Here is a 22034-nt window from a genome sequence, read left to right on the forward strand (position 1 = left end):
TGGCGGTGGTGGTAGTGGCGGTGGTGGTGATGGTTGTGGTGGTAGCAGTGGTGGTAGCGGTGGTGGTAGCGGTGGTGGTAGCGGTGGTGGTAGCGGTGGTGGTAGCGGTGGTGGCAGGGCTGTAGGGGCAAGTGCTGCTAGTGGCGAGTAGCAGCACCACCTATGATTTACACAGAGACAAAGCTCCCCCAGGTAGCCTCTAGCAGGCTGTAGGGGCAAGTGCTGCACCTATGAAGGCTACCGGCACTGTGGCTACACACACAGAGGGGGTGGTGGGTGGCCAGCACCACCACCACCACGCCCGGCCGCCTTTGTCTCTCCCCCAGTGCTAGCGACGTTCACTACACCACTGCTACAGCAGCTACTCTCATTTGAGGCTGAGTCGACCTAGGGGTGGGGAGATCGGTGTGGGGGGTGGGGCCGAGGTACTGGTGCAGATAATGGCCCCTCTGACCCCCTCTGACCCCCTTTGACCTCCTCTGACCCCTCCCTGACCCCCCCTCTCTCTGACCCCCCCTCCCCCCGACGTCGCAGCGATTTCGAGGTTGCTACGGAATTCGCTTTTCGTTTCCATTCGCCGCTCCCCGCCTCTCTCGCGAGCCAAGCTGCTACAGCAGCAGCGGCAGGAGAGAGAATCTCTCAAAGGCGTTCCATTGGTTCAATTATAATTGGTTTAATTATGATAATTAGTTTAATTATAATTGGTTTAATTATAATAATTGGTTTAATTATAATAATTGGTTTAATTATAATAATTGGTTTAATTATAATAATTGGTTCAATTATAATAATTGGTTTAATTATAATAATTGGTTCAATTATAATAATTGGTTTAATTATAATAATTGGTTCAATTATAATAATTGGTTCAATTATAATAATTGGTTCAATTATAATAATTGGTTCAATTATAATAATTGGTTCAATTATAATTGGTTTAATTATAATAATTGGTTCAATTATAATAATTGGTTTAATTATAATAATTGGTTCAATTGTAATTGGTTTAATTATAATTGGTTTAATTATAATTGGTTCAATTATAATAATTGGTTCAATTATAATAATTGGGTCAATTATAATAATTGGTTCAATTATAATAATTGGTTCAATTATAATAATTGGTTCAATTATAATAATTGGTTCAATTATAATAATTGGTTCAATTATAATAATTGGCTCAATTATAATAATTGGTTCAATTATAATAATTGGTTTAATTATAATAATTGGTTTAATTATAATAATTGGTTCAATTATAATAATTGGTTCAATTATAATAATTGGTTCAATTATAATAATTGGTTCAATTATAATAATTGGTTCAATTATAATAATTGGTTCAATTATAATAATTGGTTCAATTATAATAATTGGTTCAATTATAATAATTGGTTCAATTATAATAATTGGTTCAATTATAATAATTGGTTCAATTATAATAATTGGTTCAATTATAATAATTGGTTCAATTATAATAATTGGTTCAATTATAATAATTGGTTCAATTATAATAATTGGTTCAATTATAATAATTGGTTCAATTATAATAATTGGTTCAATTATAATAATTGGTTCAATTATAATAATTGGTTCAATTATAATAATTGGTTCAATTATAATAATTGGTTCAATTATAATAATTGGTTCAATTATAATAATTGGTTCAATTATTTTTTTGCTTGTGACACCAATCCCACAAGGAGGCTTGCGTGTCCAGGCTGACCCATCGGTTCAAGCCCTGAACCCTCTTCAGCAGCGCAGAACCTGGACCCTGATGATGCTGATGATGATGCTGCTGCTGAGCCACCGGATGTCTGAACCGGGCCCCAGTGAGTCGGTTCAAGAATCAACCTGAACCCTCATCAACCTGAACCCTCACCAGCAGCACAGAACCTGAACTCTTGCTGAGCCCCCGGATGTCTGAACCGGGCCCCAGATTTGTTGGTGGTTCAAGCGTCAGCCTGAACCCTCATCAGCAGCTCAGAACCTGAACTCTGCTGCTGCTGCTGAGCCACCGGGTGTCTGAACCGGGCCCTAGGGAGTCGGTTCAAGCGCCAACCTGAACCCTCATCAACCTGAACCCTCATCAGCAGCTCAGAACCTGAATTCTGCTGCTGAGCCACTGGATGTCTGAACCGGGCCCCAGGGAGTCGGTTCAAGCATCAACCTGAACCCTCATCAGCAGCTCAGAACCTGAACTCTGCTGCTGCTGAGCCACCGAATGTCTGAACCGGGCCCTAGGGAGTCGGTTCAAGCGTCAACCTGAACCCTCAACAGCAGCTCAGAACCTGAACTCTGCTGCTGCTGCTGAGCCACCGGGTGTCTGAACCGGGCCCCAAACCGCCGGGCGATGAAACCGCCGGGCGATCAGAAACCGCCCGGCGATCAGAAACCGCCCGGTTCAAGCGTGAGCCTGAACTGTCGTCGGCAGCGCCGGCTGGAATCCACCGCTGATGGGATGCGCACAAAGTGACGAAGACCCAGCGTTGGGTTTTTCCGGTGGAGAGAGAGGGAGAGAGAGGCGTTTTGTAGAGCGGGATGTCTCTGTTGTTGTTTTACCACGCCGCCCAGTTTGGATGTTTTAGTTTGTGGCCTGCTGCTCCGCACCGAGTTTGGTGTTCATCAGCTGTCAGCTGTCCCTGTGTCCCCCCCTCGCCTCCCCTTGCCGCTCCACTTTTTTTAAATAAAACGGGTTCAGTGAGGACGGCGCGTCGTTGGGTTGTGTGTCGGGGTGTTTGTGCTGTGACTCGCGAAGGGAGACCCGCAGATTCACCACTACACAGAGACCCGCAGACTCACCACTACAGATTCACCACTACAGAGACCCGCAGACTCACCACTACAAAGAGACCCACAGACTCACCACTACAAAGAGACCCACAGATTCACCACCACACAGACCCATAGACTCACCACTACAAAGAGACCCATAGACTCACCACTACACAGATTCACTACTACACAGAGACCCACAGACACCACTACAAAGAGACCCATAGACTCACCACTACACAGACTCACCACTACAAAGAGACCCATAGACTCACCACTACACAGACTCACCATCACACAGAGACCCATAGACTCACCACTACAGACTCACTACTACACAGAGAGACCCACAGACTCACCACTACACACACAGACCCACAGACTCACCACTACACAGAGACCCATAGACTCATCACCACACAGAGACCCATAGACTCACCACTACACAGACCCAGACTCACCACCACACAGAGACCCATAGACTCAACACTACACAGACTCACCACTACACAGAGACCCATAGACTCACCACTACACACAGAGACCCACAGACTCACCACTACACAGAGACCCACAGACTCACCACTACAGAGACCCATAGACTCACCATCACACACCCATAGACTCACCATCACACACCCACAGACACCCAGACTCACCACCACACAGACCCATAGAATCACCACCACACAGAGACCCATAGACTCATCACCACACAGAGACCCACAGACTCACCACCACACAGAGACCCATAGACTCACTACACACAGAGACCCATAGACTCACTACACACAGAGACCCATAGACTCACCACTACAAAGAGACCCACAGACTCACCACTACACAGACTCACCACTACACAGAGACCCACAGACTCACCACTACACATACACCCATAGACTCACCATCACACAGAGATCCACAGACTCACCACACAGACTCATCACCACACAGAGACCTATAGACTCATCACCACCACACAGAGACCCATAGACTCACCACCACACAGAGACCCATAGACTCATCACCACACAGCGACCCATAGACTCATCACCACACAGCGACCCACAGACTCACCACCACACAGAGACCCATAGACTCACCACACAGAGACCCATAGACTCACCACCACACAGAGACCCATAGACTCACCACCACACAGAGACCCATAGACTCACCACCACACAGAGACCCATAGACTCACCACCACACAGACCCATAGAATCACCACCACACAGAGACCCATAGACTCATCACCACACAGCGACCCACAGACTCATCACCACACAGAGACCCATAGACTCACCACACAGAGACCCATAGACTCACCACCACACAGAGACCCATAGACTCACCACCACACAGAGACCCATAGACTCATCACCACACAGAGACCCATAGACTCATCACCACACAGAGACCCCCACAGACTCATCACCACACAGAGACCCATAGAATCACCGCATTTTATGCAATCAGCATACAAGTGCATTATTTACACCACCAAATCTCTTAACACGCAATCACCGTCAACGATTTAAAAACAAATTGTATATCATAATTGTAGTGCAGTGTCCCTCCCTGCTGCTGCTGTGTCCTGTCCGGTACTTTTGAGCAAAGCCGCTGCCGTGAATGTGGTGATTGTGACTTAACAATCACACGAGCAGGTGGAACAGCAAGGGACAGGGGACCTACATTCAAGCACGCAAGTGGCGTGTCCCCAGACGCTGCGCGTCCATTCCACATCTTTGTGGCAGGGGCTGTGTCCTGATGTGAGTGGGTGAGTGAGTAGGTGGGTGGGTAGGTGAGTGGGTGAGTGAGTAGGTGGGTGGGTGAGTAGGGTGGATGAGTGAGTGGGTGGGTGAGTAGGTGGGTGAGTAGGTGGGTGCGTGGGTGAGTGTGTAGGTGAGTGGGTGAGTAGGCTGGTGGGTGTGTAGGTGAGTGGTGAGTGGGTGAGTGTGTAGGTGAGTGGGTGAGTGTGTAGGTGAGTGGGTGAGTGTGTAGGTGAGTGGGTGAGTAGGCTGGTGGGTGTGTAGGTGAGTGGGTGAGTGTAGGTGAGTGGGTGAGTGCACAAACTAAGCAGCATTCTTAGTTTGTGGAATGAATGAGGCCCTCTAGACCCCCCCCCCAGCCGCTAGACCCCCCCCCGAGCCAGCAGTCCGTGGAGTATCACTGCAGAGGAGACGCAGCCCAGGGCCCCCAGGGCCCAGTGGGGGAGCCGGCCGCTCCACAGGGGGCCGGCCACACCCGGGGGACCCAGCCAGTGCACGGCGCTCGCCAGGTCGGCCGCACCGGCCACCACGCGGATCCACTCAGCCTGAGCACGGCCACGCAGAGCCAGCACGTGGCTGGTGGTGGGGGGAGGAGTCAGGGGAAAGAGTTGGGAGGGGGAGGAGTCACGGGTTGGGGGCGGGGATCACACGGAGAGGGAGGAGTCAGTTGGGGGGGTGGGGTCACATGGAGAGGGAGGAGTCAGTTGGAGGGGGTGGGGTCACATGGAGAGGGAGGAGACAGTTGGGGGGGGTGGGGTCACATGGAGAGGGAGGAGTCAGTTGGAGGGGGTGGGGTCACATGGAGAGGGAGGAGTCAGTTGGAGGGGATGGGGTCACATGGAGAGGGAGGAGACAGTTGGAGGGGGTGGGGTCACATGGAGAGGGAGGAGTCAGTTGGAGGGGATGGGGTCACATGGAGAGGGAGGAGACAGTTGGAGGGGGTGGGGTCACATGGAGAGGGAGGAGTCAGTTGGAGGGGGTCAGCAGAGAGGGAATTGGTGGGGGGGGGGGTCACAGAGGGGGAGGAGTCAGGGGAAAGAGTTGGAGGGGGAGGAGTCACGGGTGGGGCGGGGATCACACGGAGAGGGAGGAGTCAGTTGGGGGGGGGGGTGGGGTCACATGGAGAGGGAATTGGGGGGGGGGGGTCACAGAGGGGGAGGAGTCAGGGGAAAGAGTTGGAGGGGGAGGAGTCACGGGTGGGGCGGGGATCACGGAGAGGGAGGAGTCAGTTGGGGGGGGGGGGGTGGGGTCACATGGAGAGGGAATTGGGGGGGGGGTCACAGAGGGGGAGGAGTCAGGGGAAAGAGTTGGAGGGGGAGGAGTCACGGTAGGGAGGAGTGGGGGGGATCACATGGAGAAGGAGGAGTCAGTAGGGGGGGTCACATGGAGAGGGAGGAGTCAGTAGGGGGGGTCACATGGAGAAGGAGGAGTCAGCAGAGGGGGAATTGGGGGGGGGGTCACAAAGAGGGAGGAGTCACGGGGGGGATCACATGGAGAGGGAGGAGTCAGCAGAGAGGGAATGGGGGGGTCACAAAGGGGGAGGAGTCAGGGGAAAGTTGGAAGGGGAGGAGTCACGGGGGGAGGAGTGGGGGGGATCACATTGAGAGGGAGGAGTCAGTAGGGGGGGGGGGTCACAGTGGGAGGAGTTAGGGAAAAGAGTTGGAGGGGGAGGAGTCAGGAGGGGGAGGAGTCAGGAGGGGGAGGAGTTTGGGGGGGAGTCAGTGGAAAGGGAAGAGGGGGAGGAGTTTGGGGAGGGTCACATGGAGGGGGAGGACTCGGGGGAGGGGTCACCAGGGGTAGGTGAGTGATTAGGTGAGTGAGTAGGTGAGTGAGTAGGTGAGTGTGTGGGTAGGTGAGTGAGTACGTGAGTAGGTGAGTGAGTAGGTGAGTGAGTAGGTGAAGAAGTAGGTGAGTAGGTGAGTGTGTAGGTGAGTGAGTGTATAGGTGAGTGTGTAGGTGAGTGAGTGTGTAGGTGAGTGAGTAGGTGAGTGTGTAGGTGAGTGAGTAGGTGAGTGAGTAGGTGAGTGTGTAGGTGAGTGAGTAGGTGAGTGAGTGAGTGAGTAGGTGAGTGAGTAGGTGAGTGAGTGAGTAGGCGAGTGAGTAGGTGAGTGAGTAGGTGAGTGTGTGAGTAGGTGAGTGAGTAGGTGAGTGTGTGAGTAGGTGAGTGAGTAGGTGAGTGAGTAGGTGAGTGAGTAGGTGAGTGAGTTGGTGAGTGTGTAGGTGAGTGAGTAGGTGAGTGAGTAGGTGAGTAGGTGAGTGAGTAGGTGAGTGAGTGAGTGAGTAGGTGAGTGAGTGAGTAGGTGAGTGAGTGGGTGAGTGAGTGAGTAGGTGAGTGAGTGAGTAGGTGAGTGAGTAGGTGAGTGAGTAGTTGAGTGAGTAGGTGAGTGAGTAGGTGAGTGAGTAGGTGAGTGAGTTGGTGAGTGAGTTGGTGAGTGTGTAGGTGAGTAGGTGAGTGAGTTGGTGAGTAGGTGAGTGTGTAGGTGAGTAGGTGAGTGAGTAGGTGAGTGAGTTGGTGAGTAGGTGAGTGTGTAGGTGAGTAGGTGAGTGAGTAGGTGAGTGAGTTGGTGAGTGTGTAGGTGAGTAGGTGAGTGAGTAGGTGAGTGAGTAGGTGAGTAGGTGAGTGAGTAGGTGAGTGAGTAGGTGAGTGAGTTGGTGAGTGTGTAGGTGAGTAGGTGAGTGAGTTGGTGAGTGTGTAGGTGAGTTGGTGAGTGTGTAGGTGAGTGAGTTGGTGAGGGTGTAGGTGAGTGAGTTGGTGAGTAGGTGAGTGAGTTGGTGAGTGTGTAGGTGAGTAGGTGAGTGAGTAGGTGAGTGAGTAGGTGAGTGAGTAGGTGAGTGAGTTGGTGAGGGTGTAGGTGAGTAGGTGAGTGAGTTGGTGAGGGTGTAGGTGAGTGTGTAGGTGAGTAGGTGAGTGAGTAGGTGAGTGAGTTGGTGAGTGAGTTGGTGAGTGTGTAGGTGAGTAGGTGAGTGAGTTGGTGAGGGTGTAGGTGAGTGTGTAGGTGAGTAGGTGAGTGAGTAGGTGAGTGAGTAGGTGAGTGAGTAGGTGAGTGAGTAGGTGAGTGAGTTGGTGAGGGTGCTCACCTATCTGGGTCTCCGTCTCTCTCCATCTCTCGCCGCTCACGAGACAACAGAACCAACTTACGAGCTGATCTGGAGACACGTGGACAGAGACACAGAGACAGAGACAGAGACACAGACACACAGGGACACAGAGACACACAGAGACACAGATACACACACAGAGACACAGAGACACAAAGAGACACAGACACACACACAGAGACACACAGACACACAGACACACAGGGACACACAGACACAGAGACACACGGAGACAGAGACACAAAGAGACACAGACACACACACAGAGACACACAGACACACAGGGACACACAGACACAGAGATACACGGAGACAGAGACACACAGAGAGACAGAGACACGGAGACACACACAGAGACACGGGGACAGAGACACACAGAGACACACACAGAGACAGAGACACACAGAGACAGAGACACACAGAGAGACAGAGACACGGAGACACACACAGAGACACAGAGACACATACAGAGACAGAGACACACACAGAGACAGAGACACAGACACACAGAGACACGGAGACATGGGGACACAGAGACACACAGACACACAGAGACACACAGACACACAGAGACACACAGAGACACACAGACACACAGAGACACACATAGACACACAGAAACACGGAGACACAGAGACACACAGACACAGAGACACACAGAGACACACAGACACACAGAGACACACAGAGACACACAGAGACACAGAGACACAGAGACACGCAGAGACACAGACACGCAGAGACACAGACACACAGAGACACACAGAGACAGAGACACACAGAGACACACAGACACACAGAGACACACATAGACACACAGAAACACGGAGACACAGAGACACACAGACACAGAGACACAGAGACACACAGAGACACAGAGACACAGAGACACGCAGAGACAGAGACACACAGAGACAGAGACACACAGAGACACACAGAGAGACAGAGACACACAGAGACACAGAGACACACAGAGACAGAGGCACAGAGACACACACAGAGACACAGAGACACACAGAGACACACACAGAGACACACAGAGACAGAGACACACAGAGACATAGACAGAGACACACAGAGACACACAGAGACACACCCAGAGACACAGAGACACACAGAGACACACAGAGACACAGAGACACAGAGACACACAGAGACACACAGAGAGACACACAGAGACACACACAGAGAGACACACAGAGACACACACAGAGAGACACACAGAGACACACACAGAGAGACACACAGAGACACACACAGAGACACACACAGAGACACACAGAGACACAGGAGACAACACAGAGACACAGAGACAGAGACACACAGAGAGACAGAGACACACACAGAGACACACAGACCAGAGACACACACAGAGACACACAGAGACACACAGAGACAGAGACACACAAGAGACACAGAGACACACAGAGACACACACAAGACACACACAGACCACACAGAGACACACCAGAGACAGAGACACACAAGAGACACAGAGACACACAGAGACACAGAGACACACAGATACACACACAGAGACAGAGACACACACAGAGACACACAGAGACACAGAGACACACAGAGACACACAGAGACACAGAGACACACACAGACACACACAGACACACACAGAGACACACAGACACACAGAGACACACACAGAGACACACACAGACACACAGAGACACACAGAGAGACAGAGACACACAGAGACACACAGAGACACACAGATAGACAGAGACACACAGAGACACACAGAGACACAGACACACAGAGACACACACAGAGACACACAGAGACACACAGAGAGACACACAGAGACACACAGAGACACACACAGAGACACAGAGACACACAGAGACACACACAGAGACACACAGAGACACACAGAGACACACAGAGACACACATAGAGACAGAGACACACAGAGACACACAGAGAGACACACAGAGACAAGGGTGTTAGGCCACAGTTCTTGGCAGTGTTAACGTCACCAGCCACGCTCTATCAACTGCTGGACGGTGATGTTACTGTGGTGGTGACGGTGAAGATGGTTGTGGTGATGACCGCGGTTGTGGTGATGGTTATTGTGCTGATGGTGATTGTCGTGGTGGTGGTGATGGTGATTGTGGTGGTGGTGATGGTGATTGTGGTGATGATGGTGATTGTGGTGGTGGTGATGGTGATTGTGGTGGTGGTGATGGTGATTGTGGTGGTAGTGATGGTGATTGTGGTGATGATGGTGATTGTAGTGATGATGGTGATTGTGGTGGTGATGATTCCGTGAGTGTGACATACAGGCTCGATCCACTGCTGGCTGGGTCTCCCACAACACCACCCCCACCCACCCCCAACACCACCAACACCACCACTACCACCACCACCACCACCATCACCACCCCCACCACCACCACCCCCCCACCACCACCCCCACCACCACCACCCCCACCACCACCCCCACCATCACCACCACCACCATCACCACCACCACCACCCCCCCACTCCCCCCACCTCACCGCGCCAGATCCAGCGCCAGGCCTATAGCCCAGACGGCAGCGCTGAGCCCCCAGAGTCTCTGCGCGAGGCTCTGGGGGAGAAGTAGGCCAAGGTCGGCCGCCCACGCGCCCGTCTCCATGGGGACGAACAGGCAGTCCACGCAGTGGGACAGCACGGACAGCGCGCGGACAAGCGTGTCTTCGTGCTGCGAGGGGGAGACACGGGGAGAGAGACAGAGAGAGAGACACGGGGAGAGAGACACGGGGAGAGAGAGACACGGGGAGAGAGACACGGGGAGAGAGAGACACGGGGAGACACGGGGAGAGAGAGAGAGAGACGCGGGGAGAGAGAGACACGGGGAGAGAGAGACACGGGGAGAGAGACAGAGAGAGAGACACGGGGAGAGAGAGACACAGGGAGAGAGAGACACGGGGAGAGAGAGACACGGGGAGAGAGACAGAGAGAGAGACACGGGGAGAGAGACACGGGGAGAGAGAGACACGGGGAGAGAGAGACACGGGGAGACACGGGGAGAGACAGAGAGAGACGCGGGGAGAGAGAGACACGGGGAGAGAGAGACACGGGGAGAGAGACAGAGAGAGAGACACGGGGAGAGAGAGACACGGGGAGAGAGAGACACGGAGAGACACGGGGAGAGAGAGACACGGGGAGAGGGAGACACGGGGAGAGAGACACGGGGAGAGAGAGACACGGGGAGAGAGAGACACGGGGAGAGAGAGACACGGGGAGAGACACGGGGAGACAGAGACACGGGGAGAGAGAGACACGGGGAAAGAGACACGGGGGGAGACACGGGGAGAGATACGGAAAGAGACACGGGGGGAGACACGGGGAGAGAGAGACACGGGGAGAGAGAGACACGGGGAGAGAGAGACACGGGGAGAGAGAGACACGGGGAGAGAGAGACACGGGGAGAGAGAGACACGGGGAGAGAGAGACACGGGGAGAGAGAGACACGGGGAGAGAGAGACACGGGGAGAGAGAGACACGGGGGAGAGAGACACGGGGAGAGAGAGAGACACGGGGAGAGAGACACGGGGAGAGAGACACGGGGGGAGAGACACGGGGAGAGAGAGACACGGGGAGAGAGAGAGACACGGGGAGAGAGAGACACGGGGAGAGAGACACGGGGGGAGGTGTACAGACAGCTGGTGAGCTAGACAGCTGGTGAGGTAGACAGCTGGTGAGCTAGACAGCTGGTGAGGTAGACAGCTGGTGAGGTAGACAGCTGGTGAGCTAGACAGCTGGTGAGCTAGACAGCTGGTGAGCTAGACAGCTGGTGAGCTAGACAGCTGGTGAGCTAGACAGCTGGTGAGCTAGACAGCTGGTGAGCTAGACAGCTGGTGAGCTAGACAGCTGGTGAGGTAGACAGCTGGTGAGCTAGACAGCTGGTGAGGTAGACAGCTGGTGAGCTAGACAGCTGGTGAGCTAGACAGCTGGTGAGCTAGACAGCTGGTGAGCTAGACAGCTGGTGAGCTAGACAGCTGGTGAGGTAGACAGCTGGTGAGCTAGACAGCTGGTGAGGTAGACAGCTGGTGAGCTAGACAGCTGGTGAGCTAGACAGCTGGTGAGCTAGACAGCTGGTGAGGTGTACAGCTGGTGAGGTGTACAAACAGCTGGTGAGGTAGACAGCTGGTGAGCTAGACAGCTGGTGAGCTAGACAGCTGGTGAGCTAGACAGCTGGTGAGCTGGACAGCTGGTGAGGTGTACAGCTGGTGAGGTAGACAGCTGGTGAGGTAGACAGCTGGTGAGGTAGACAGCTGGTGAGGTAGACAGCTGGAGAGGTAGACAGCTGGTGAGCTAGACAGCTGGTGAGGTAGACAGCTGGTGAGGTAGACACACAGCTGGTGAGGTGTACAGCTGGTGAGGTGTACAGCTGGTGAGCTAGACAGCTGGTGAGCTAGACAGCTGTGAGGTAGACAGCTGGTGAGGTGTACAGCTGGTGAGCTAGACAGCTGGTGAGGTAGACAGCTGGTGAGGTGTACACACAGCTGGTGAGGTAGACAGCTGGTGAGCTAGACAGCTGGTGAGGTAGACAGCTGGTGAGGTAGACACACAGCTGGTGAGGTGTACAGACAGCTGGTGAGCTAGACAGCTGGTGAGCTAGACAGCTGGTGAGGTGTACAGACAGCTGGTGAGGTAGACAGCTGGTGAGGTAGACAGCTGGTGAGCTAGACAGCTGGTGAGCTGGACAGCTGGTGAGCTGGACAGCTGGTGAGCTGGACAGCTGGTGAGCTGGACAGCTGGTGAGCTGGACAGCTGTTGAGCTGGACAGCTGGTGAGCTGGACAGCTGGTGAGCTAGACAGCTGGTGAGGTAGACACACAGCTGGTGAGGTAGACAGCTGGTGAGGTGTACAGCTGGTGAGGTGTACAGCTGGTGAGCTAGACAGCTGGTGAGGTAGACAGCTGGTGAGGTAGACAACTGGTGAGGTAGACAGCTGGTGAGCTAGACAGCTGGTGAGGTGTACAGACAGCTGGTGAGGTGTACACACAGCTGGTGAGCTAGACAGCTGGTGAGCTAGACAGCTGGTGAGGTGTACAGACAGCTGGTGAGGTGTACAGACAGCTGGTGAGGTAGACAGCTGGTGAGGTAGACAGCTGGTGAGGTAGACAGCTGGTGAGATAGACAGCTGGTGAGGTGTACAGACAGCTGGTGAGCTAGACAGCTGGTGAGCTAGACAGCTGGTGAGCTAGACATCTGGTGAGCTAGACAGCTGGTGAGCTAGACACACAGCTGGTGAGGTAGACAGCTGGTGAGCTAGACACAGCTGGTGAGCTAGACAGCTGGTGAGCTAGACAGCTGGTGAGCTAGACAGCTGTTGAGCTAGACAGCTGGTGAGCTAGACAGCTGGTGAGGTGTACAGACAGCTGGTGAGGTGTACAGACAGCTGGTGAGGTGTACAGACAGCTGGTGAGGTAGACAGCTGGTGAGGTAGACAGCTGGTGAGGTAGACAACTGGTGAGCTAGACAGCTGGTGAGCTAGACAGCTGGTGAGGTGTACAGACAGCTGGTGAGCTAGGCAGCTGGTGAGCTAGACAGCTGGTGAGCTAGACAGCTGGTGAGCTAGACAGCTGGTGAGGTAGACAGCTGGTGAGGTAGACAGCTGGTGAGCTAGACAGCTGGTGAGGTGTACAGACAGCTGGTGAGCTAGACAGCTGGTGAGGTGTACAGCTGGTGAGCTAGACAGCTGGTGAGCTAGACAGCTGGTGAGCTAGACAGCTGGTGAGCTAGACAGCTGGTGAGCTAGACACACAGCTGGTGAGGTAGACACACAGCTGGTGAGGTAGACAGCTGGTGAGCTAGACAGCTGGTGAGCTAGACACACAGCTGGTGAGGTGTACAGACAGCTGGTGAGGTAGACAGCTGGTGAGCTAGACAGCTGGTGAGGTGTACAGACAGCTGGTGAGGTAGACAGCTGGTGAGGTAGACAGCTGGTGAGGTGTACAGCTGGTGAGGTAGGCAGCTGGTGAGGTAGGCAGCTGGTGAGGTGTACAGCTGGTGAGGTAGGCAGCTGGTGAGGTAGGCAGCTGGTGAGGTGTACAGCTGGTGAGGTAGGCAGCTGGTGAGGTAGGCAGCTGGTGAGTTGTACAGACAGCTGGTGAGCTAGACAGCTGGTGAGCTAGACAGCTGGTGAGGTAGACAGCTGGTGAGCTAGATAGCTGGTGAGGTAGACAGCTGGTGAGCTAGACAGCTGGTGAGCTAGACAGCTGGTGAGGTGTACAGACAGCTGGTGAGGTGTACAGACAGCTGGTGAGGTGTACAGACAGCTGGTGAGGTTACCGGCTGTCCCAGGCGGTAGGCGGCGGCCTCTCTGAGAGTGGCCGCGTGGCCCAGCAGGCGGAGGGCCACGCGGGCTCGGCCCAGCTCCTCGCTGGCCCCCAGCAGCGCGGGGCCCAAGGCGGACCGCGAGAGCGGAGCAGCAGCAGCAGCAGCAGGAGGATGGTGAGGGTGAGGTGATGGTGGTGATGGTGGTGGTGATGGTGGTGGTGATGATGATGATAATGATGGTGGTGATGATGATCGTGATGATCGTGATGATGGTGGTGGTGGTGATGATGATCGTGATGATGATGATGATGGTGGTGGAGTGTCTGGCAGGACGAGGAGAAGGCCTCCAGCGAGGCGAGCCCCGTGGCACAGGGCCCGCAGGAGCGAGTCGCGGCCTCGGTGCGAGTCGAGGAGCGAGGCCCAGGACCCTCCGGGCGAGGCCCCGGACCCACCGGGCGAGGCCCCGGACCCACCGGGCGAGGCCCCGGACCCTCCGGGCGAGGCCCAGGACCCTCCGGGCGAGGCCCAGGACCCTCCGGGCGAGGCCCCGGCCCCTCCGGGCGAGGCCCCGGCCCCTCCGGACGAGGCCCCGGACCCTCCGGGCGAGGCCCCGGACCCTCCGGGCGAGGCCCCGGACCCTCCGGGCGAGGCCCCGGACCCTCCGGGCGAGGCCCCGGACACTCCGGGCGAGGCCCCGGACACTCCGGGCGAGGCCCCGGACCCACCGGGCGAGGCCCCGGACCCTCCGGGCGAGGCCCCGGACACTCCGGGCGAGGCCCCGGACCCTCCGGGCGAGGCCCCGGACCCTCCGGGCGAGGCCCCGGACCCACCGGGCGAGGCCCCGGACCCTCCGGGCGAGGCCCCGGACCCTCCGGGCGAGGCCCCGGACCCTCCGGGACAACCCGCGGGGTCGCCCCGGGCTGCGGCGACCTCCATCAGGCGGGGGGGGTGGAGGGCGAAGGTCGATTTAAATGGGTAACGATTCTCTTTTGAGTTTAAATGACAAATCGATTCGGACGTTTGGTGTAACGTTAGGGGAGGTGGTGGGAATCGGATGGGAATCGATGAGGAGCGATTCTGATGTTGGGTGTAACGTTGAAGGTGGCGGTGGGGAATAGATGGGGGAGATCGCCGCCATCTTGGGTGGGGAGACTGTCGCCATCTTGGATAAGGGGGGAGAGAGAAACTCGCCATCTTGGGTAGGGGGGAAGACTCGCCATCTTGGATAGGGGAGAGCTAGCCTGTCGCCATCTTGGGTATGGGGGAGAGCGAACCTGTCGCCATCTTTGGGGGGGGGAAGACTGTCGCCATCTTGGGTAGGGGAAGGTGTGGGGAGCGGTGGCGCAGTGGTTGGCGCTGCGAGCCCAGCTACGACCTGGGTTCAGTTGGGCCGCGTGCCAAACCGATCCTGGGTCTCCTCCTAGGTCCACTCAGCCTCAAATGAGTGCCTGGTGTGGTGGCGGTGTGAGGTCAACATCGCTATCACTGGGGGATACAAAGGCGGGCGGGCGTAGTGCTGGCCACCCACCCCCTCGTTTGCCCCTACAGCCCTGCTAGAGGCTACCTGGGGGAGCTTTGTCTGTGTCTAACACTGCACTTGCCCCTACAGCCCTGCTAGAGGCTACCTGGGGGAACTTTGTCTGTGTCTAACACTGCACTTGCCCCTACAGCCCTGCTAGAGGCTACCTGGGGGAGCTTTATCTGTGTGTCTAACACTGCACTTGCCCCTACAGCCCTGCTAGAGGCTACCTGGGGGAACTTTATCTGTGTGTACATCATAGGTGGTGCTACTCGCCACTAGCAGCACTTTCCCCTACAGCCCTGCTAGAGGCTACCTGGGGGCGCTTTATCTGTGTGTCTAACACTGCACTTGCCCCTACAGCCCTGCTAGAGGCTGCCTGGGGCAGCTTTATCTGTGTCTAACACTGCACTTGCCCCTACAACCCTGCTAGAGGCTACCTGGGGGAGCTTTGTCTGTGTGTCTAACACAGCACTTGCCCCTACAACCCTGCTAGAGGCTACCTGGGGGAACTTTATCTGTGTGTACATCATAGGTGGTGCTACTCGCCACTAGCAGCACTTTCCCCTACAGCCCTGCTAGAGGCTACCTGGGGGCGCTTTATCTGTGTGTGTCTAACACTGCACTTGCCCCTACAGCCCTGCTAGAGGCTACCTGGGGGAGCTTTGTCTGTGTGTGTCTAACACTGCACTTGCCCCTACAGCCCTGCTAGAGGCTACCTGGGGGAGCTTTGTCTGTGTGTCTAACACTGCACTTGCCCCTACAACCCTGCTAGAGGCTACCTGGGGGAGCTTTGTCTGTGTGTCTAACACAGCACTTGCCCCTACAACCCTGCTAGAGGCTACCTGGGGGAGCTTTGTCTGTGTGTCTAACACAGCACTTGACCCTACAGCACTGCTAGAGGCTACCTGGGGGAGCTGTGAGCATGATTATCATGATGATGATGCTGCTGATCATGATGATGCTGATCATGATGATGCTGCTGCTGATCATGATGATGCTGCTGATCATGATGATGCTGCTGCTGATCATGATGCTGCTGATGCTGCTGCTGCTGATCATGATGATGCTGCTGATCATGATGCTGCTGCTGATCATGATGATGCTGCTGCTCATGATGATGCTGCTGCTGATCATGATGATGCTGATCATGATGATGCTGATCATGATGATGCTGCTGATCATGATGATGCTGCTGCTGATCATGATGATGCTGCTGATCATGATGATGCTGCTGCTGATCATGATGCTGCTGCTGATCATGATGATGCTGCTGATGCTGATCATGATGATGCTGCTGCTCATGATGATGCTGAACATGATGATGCTGCTGCTCATGATGATGCTGATCATGATGATGTTGATCATGATGATGCTGATCATAATGATCATCATGCTGATGATCATGCTGATGATGATCATGATGATGATGCTGATGATGATCATGATGCTGATGATGATCATGCTGATGATGATCATGCTGATGATGATCATGCTGATGATGATCATGCTGATGCTGATGATGCTGACACACAGAGGCGACGCAGTGGAGTCTGTGCCGAGATCAGAGTTTATTATTTACGCTCAAAACCAAATTCAGCAGAGGAGACGCGGAGACATCATGGAGACAGCAACCATCTACACACGGGGAGGAGGGAGACACGGGGAGACACGGGGAGACACGGGGAGAGAGAGACACGGGGAGATACGGGGAGAGAGAGACACGGGGAGAGAGAGAGAGACACGGGGGGAGAGAGAGAGAAACGGGGAGAGAGAGAGAGACACGGGGAGAGAGAGAGAGAGACACGGGGAGAGAGAGAGAGACACGGGGAGAGAGAGAGAGACACGGGGAGAGAGAGACACGGGGAGAGAGAGACACGGGGAGAGAGAGACACGGGGAGAGAGAGACACGGGGAGAGAGAGACACGGGGAGAGAGACACGGGGAGAGAGAGACACGGGGAGAGAGAGACACGGGGAGAGAGAGACACGGGGAGAGAGAGACACGGGGAGAGAGAGAGAGACACGGGGGAGAGAGAGAGAGACACGGGGAGAGAGAGAGAGACACGGGGAGAGAGAGAGAGACACGTGGGGAGAGAGACACGGGGAGAGAGACACGGGGAGAGAGACACGGGGAGAGAGAGACACGGGGAGAGAGAGACACGGGGAGAGAGAGACACGGGGAGAGAGAGACACGGGGAGAGAGACACGTGGAGAGAGACACGTGGAGAGAGAGACACGGGGAGAGAGACACGGGGAGAGAGAGAGACGGGGAGAGAGAGGCACGGGGAGAGAGACACGGGGAGGAGGGAGACACGGGGAGGAGGGAGACACGGGGAGGAGGGAGTGTGACAGTGAGTGAGTAAATCTTCACAAAGGTCACCACCACCGTCACGGGTAGAAGAATTCCGAGTGAGTGAGTGAACGTGTGAGTGAGTGTATGAGTGAGTGTATGAGTGAGTGAGTGTATGAGTAAGTGTATGAGTGAGTGTGTGTATGAGTGAGTGTGTGTATGAGTGAATACGTGTGAGTGAGTGTATGAGTGAGTGTGAGTGTATGAGTGTATGTGTGAGTGAGTGGGTGTACGAGTGAGTGTATGAGTGAGTGCATGAGTGAGTGTATGAGTGAGTGTGTGAGTGAGTGTATGAGTAAGTGTATGAGTGTGTGAGTGTATGAGTGAGTGAGTGTACGAGTGAGTGAGTGTACGAGTGAGTGTGTGAGTGAGTGTGTGTGTGTGAGTGAGTGTGTGTGTGAGTGAGTGTACGAGTGAGTGAGTGTACGAGTGAGTGAGTGTACGAGTGAGTGAGTGAGTGTACGAGTGAGTGTGTGAGTGAGTGTATGAGTGAGTGTGTGAGTGAGTGTATGAGGGAGTGTATGAGTGAGTGTATGAGTGAGTGAGTGTATGAGTGACTGTATGAGTGAGTGAGTGTATGAGTGAGTGTGTGAGTGAGTGTATGAGTGAGTGTGTGAGTGTATGAGTGAGTGTACGAGTGAGTGAGTGTACGAGTGAGTGAGTGAGAGTGTGAGTGAGTGTATGAGTGAGTGAGTGTATGAGTGAGTGAGTGTATGAGTGAGTGAGTGTATGAGTGAGTGAGTGTATGAGTGAGTGTGTGAGTGTACGAGTGAGTGAGTGTACGAGTGAGTGTGTGAGTGAGTGTGTGAGTGAGTGTACGAGTGAGTGTACGAGTGAGTGAGTGTGTGAGTGAGTGAGTGTATGAGTGAGTGTATGAGTGAGTGAGTGTGTGAGTGAGTGAGTGTATGAGTGAGTGTATGAGTGAGTGTATGAGTGAGTGTATGAGTGAGTGAGGGTATGAGTGAGTGAGTGTATGAGTGAGTGTGTGAGTGAGTGTACGAGTGGGTGTATGAGTGTGTGAGTGAGTGTATGAGTGAGTGTATGAGTGAGTGTATGAGTGAGTGAGTGTACGAGTGAGTGTACGAGTGAGTGAGTGTACGAGTGAGTGTGTGTATGAGTGTGTGAGTGAGTGTACGAGTGAGTGTGTGAGTGAGTGTATGAGTGAGTGTATGAGTGAGTGTATGAGTGAGTGTATGAGTGAGTGAGTGTGTGAGTGAGTGTATGAGTGTGTGAGTGAGTGTACGAGTGAGTGTATGAGTGTGTGAGTGAGTGTATGAGTGAGTGTATGAGTGACTGTATGAGTGAGTGAGTGTATGAGTGAGTGTGTGAGTGAGTGTATGAGTGAGTGTGTGAGTGAGTGTATGAGTGAGTGAGTGTACGAGTGAGTGAGTGTACGAGTGAGTGAGTGAGAGTGTGAGTGACTGTGAGTGAGTGAGTGTATGAGTGAGTGTATGAGTGAGTGAGTGTATGAGTGAGTGAGTGTATGAGTGAGTGAGTGTATGAGTGAGTGAGTGTATGAGTGAGTGAGTGTATGAGTGAGTGCGTGAGTGTACGAGTGAGTGTACGAGTGAGTGAGTGTACGAGTGAGTGTGTGAGTGAGTGTGTGAGTGAGTGTACGAGTGAGTGAGTGTACGAGCGAGTGTATGAGTGAGTGTATGAGTGAATGTATGAGTGAGTGTGTGAGTGAGTGTATGAGTGAGTGTATGAGTGAGTGAGTGTATGAGTGAGTGAGTGTATGAGTGAGTGGGTGTATGAGTGAGTGAGTGTATGAGTGAGTGTATGAGTGAGTGAGTGTATGAGTGAGTGAGTGTACGAGTGAGTGTGTGAGTGAGTGTATGAGTGAGTGTGTGAGTGAGTGAGTGTATGTGCGAGTGTATGAGTGTGTGAGTGAGTGTGTGAGTGAGTGTACGAGTGAGTGAGTAATTGAGTGAGTGTGTGAGTGAGTGTATGAGTGAGTGTGTGAGTGAGTGTATGTGCGAGTGTATGAGTGTGTGAGTGAGTGTGTGAGTGAGTGGGTGAGTGAGTAATTGAGTGGTTTGTTCCACTCACGCTGTGCGCTACTTCTTCAGCAGCTGGTGCCGCACCACTACGAAGGGAAGGGCAAAGCCGCTGCCGAAGAAGCCGACCATGAGGGCCAGGAGACGCCAGCGATTCTCTACTGAGAAGGGCATGTTCTACACACACACAGTGAGACACACACACAGTGAGACACACACACAGTGAGACACACACACAGTGAGACACACACACAGCGACACACACACAGCGAGACACACACACAGAGAGACACAGACACACAGAGAGACACAGACACACAGAGAGACACAGACACACAGTGAGACACACAGTGAGACACACAGAGAGACATACAGTGACACACACAGTGACATACAGTGACACACACAGAGACACAGACAAGACAGAGACAGACAAGACACAGACAAGACAGAGACAGACAAGACACAGACACACAGATAGACACACACACAGAGACAGACACACAGTGAGACACAGACACACAGAGAGACTGACAAGACACAGAGACACATACACTCACAGAGAGACACACAGACAAGACACAGAGAAAGAGACACGGAGAAAGACACTCACAGAGAGACAGACAGAGAGACAGACACACACGGTGACAGAGAGACACACAGAGAGACAGACACACAGTGACACACAGTGAGACACAGACACACAGAGACAGACACAGAGAAAGAGACACAGAGAGAAAGGCACAGAGACACAGACACTCACAGAGAGACACACAGTGAGACACAGACAAGACACAGATAGACACAGAGAAAGAGACACAGAGACAGACTAGACACAGAGACACAGACACACAGAGAAAGAGACACACAGAGAGACAGACAGTGCGACACAGACAAGACACAGAGAGACAAAGACACACACAGAGACACACAGTGAGAGACAGACACAGAGAAAGAGACACACAAAGAGACACACAGAGAGACACTCACAGAGAGACAGAGACAAGACACAGAGACACAGACAAGACACAGACAGACAGAGAGACAGACACACACGGTGACAGACAGAGACAACCATTCAGGAGACGCTAGCACGTTGGCGGGTAGCCGTCGAGACGGAGAGGCCGGCCGTCTTTGCCTCCCACGAGCAGCGCATCGCGCCTGGCCGGATCTCCAGGCAAACCGGAAAAAGCCTCAACCACGAGGCCCGAGCGCTCACCCCAATAGAGTTTGGTGGGGGGGTGGTGGGTGGTGGGGCGGAGTACGAGGAAGCGACTCAGGAAAAGCGGATAAAGCCTGCGGCCTAGGTCGACGGGGGGGTGGGTAGGTGACCTTGGGTGGCTTCACCGGTTCCACGCGGGCGGGGGAAGAGTTTTTTTTGTTTGTTTGATTCTTCCGCCACTCCTCGTTACCTGGCCGGGACCCTCGCCGTAGTGGCTGCGGCGCAGCGACGAGGTGGCGAAGCGGCGAGCGAGGACGACGAAGGCTGAGGAGGCCGGAGGCGCCATGGCGGAGCGATGCGGAGACGAAGGCGACTGCGGCGGCGAAGGACGCAGGAAGTGACGTCACGCGACGCAGCTCATTAATATTCATGAGGTGACGACGTTGACCAATGGGGGGGGTGGGTGGGAACTCTTGTTATTTAATTTTTTTCTCCCGTTTTTATTATTTTCAAATCCTTATTTTTATTTAGTATTTGTTAATGTTCACGTAATTAATTTTTTTTCGTTATTGTTATTTCCCATCTACGTGACTTTACCGAAAGGACCAAAGAGCAATATTCATGAGTTGGCGACATTGGCCAATGGGGTGGGAACCCTGCCTACTTAATATTCATGAGGGTTAGAGGGCCCTCCTCACCCTCCCGTAATTAATATTCATGAGGTGGCGACGTTGACCAATGGGGTCGTAACCCTGCCCGCTTAATATTCATGCGGGTGGAGCTTTTCCCGCCCCCCCGCTCACCTAATTAATATTCATGAGGTGGGGAGCCAGGGTCTACTTAATATGCATGAGGTATGACGTCTGACGCCTCGACTTTTGATGGGAAGCTGCTCAATATTCATGAGCGGTACTGACGTCGGTGGAGGCTCCTGCTTAATATTCATGAGGCTTGACAGTTCCCCCCATGGCGGCGAGACGGAAGTGACGTCGCCACAGGCTGCTTAATATTCATGTTACGACTAGAAACCCCCCTCCCCCCCCATGTTGCGTGAGGGTTACGCTGTGGCGGC

The 22034-nt window shown here is 53.9% G+C and overlaps 2 protein-coding genes and 1 long non-coding RNA gene across 4 annotated transcripts; all 3 read right to left on the bottom strand.

Moving 5' to 3' along the window:
* Positions 1–1819: 1819 nt before the first annotated feature.
* On the bottom strand, positions 1820–2668 carry LOC142907478 (uncharacterized). Its single transcript, XR_012931031.1, has 3 exons — positions 2171–2668; positions 1991–2078; positions 1820–1896 (listed from the first exon to the last, which is right to left on the bottom strand). It is a non-coding gene; the product is annotated as an uncharacterized LOC142907478 (long non-coding RNA).
* A 1559-nt stretch (positions 2669–4227) lies between these two features.
* Positions 4228–14988, bottom strand: LOC116958543 (uncharacterized). Its single transcript, XM_076057044.1, has 4 exons — positions 13946–14988; positions 10163–10347; positions 7626–7694; positions 4228–5123 (listed from the first exon to the last, which is right to left on the bottom strand). Exons 1-4 carry the CDS (start codon positions 14867–14869, stop codon positions 4910–4912), a joined length of 1392 nt encoding a protein of 463 aa, XP_075913159.1. The 5' UTR covers positions 14870–14988; the 3' UTR covers positions 4228–4909.
* A 157-nt stretch (positions 14989–15145) lies between these two features.
* Positions 15146–21371, bottom strand: COX7C (cytochrome c oxidase subunit 7C). Of its 2 annotated transcripts, XM_032981199.2 has the most exons (3): positions 21213–21371; positions 19853–19977; positions 17005–17090 (listed from the first exon to the last, which is right to left on the bottom strand). In XM_032981199.2, the coding sequence occupies exons 1-2, from the start codon at positions 21306–21308 to the stop codon at positions 19861–19863; spliced, it is 213 nt and encodes a 70-aa protein (XP_032837090.1). In that variant the 5' UTR covers positions 21309–21371; the 3' UTR covers positions 17005–17090; positions 19853–19860. The 2 variants fall into 2 exon arrangements, with proteins under 2 accessions (XP_075913164.1, XP_032837090.1); XM_076057049.1 differs by lacking the exon at positions 21213–21371 and having other exon boundaries at positions 15146–17090; positions 19853–19864.
* Between the last annotated feature and the right edge of the window lie 663 nt (positions 21372–22034).

This window comes from Petromyzon marinus, chromosome 79 (genome assembly GCF_048934315.1).
Source record: "Petromyzon marinus isolate PM22_M1 ecotype Great Lakes invasive population chromosome 79, UKy_Petmar_22M1.pri1.0, whole genome shotgun sequence".
In the NCBI taxonomy this organism is placed as follows: Eukaryota; Metazoa; Chordata; class Hyperoartia; order Petromyzontiformes; family Petromyzontidae; genus Petromyzon; species Petromyzon marinus.

Excerpts from the sequence above, each read along its gene's own strand:
- COX7C (XM_076057049.1), bottom strand. The coding sequence starts at position 16,961 with ATGATCATCATCAGCATGATCATCATCAGCATGATCATCATCAGCATG.
- LOC116958543 (XM_076057044.1), bottom strand. The coding sequence starts at position 14,869 with ATGGAGGTCGCCGCAGCCCGGGGCGACCCCGCGGGTTGTCCCGGAGGG. Across the intron at positions 10,348-13,945 it reads CCTACCGCCTGGGACAGCCG|CACGAAGACACGCTTGTCCG; the intron begins GTAACCTCACCA and ends TCCCCCTCGCAG. Across the intron at positions 5,124-7,625 it reads AGAGACGGAGACCCAGATAG|CCACGTGCTGGCTCTGCGTG; the intron begins GTGAGCACCCTC and ends CCCCACCACCAG.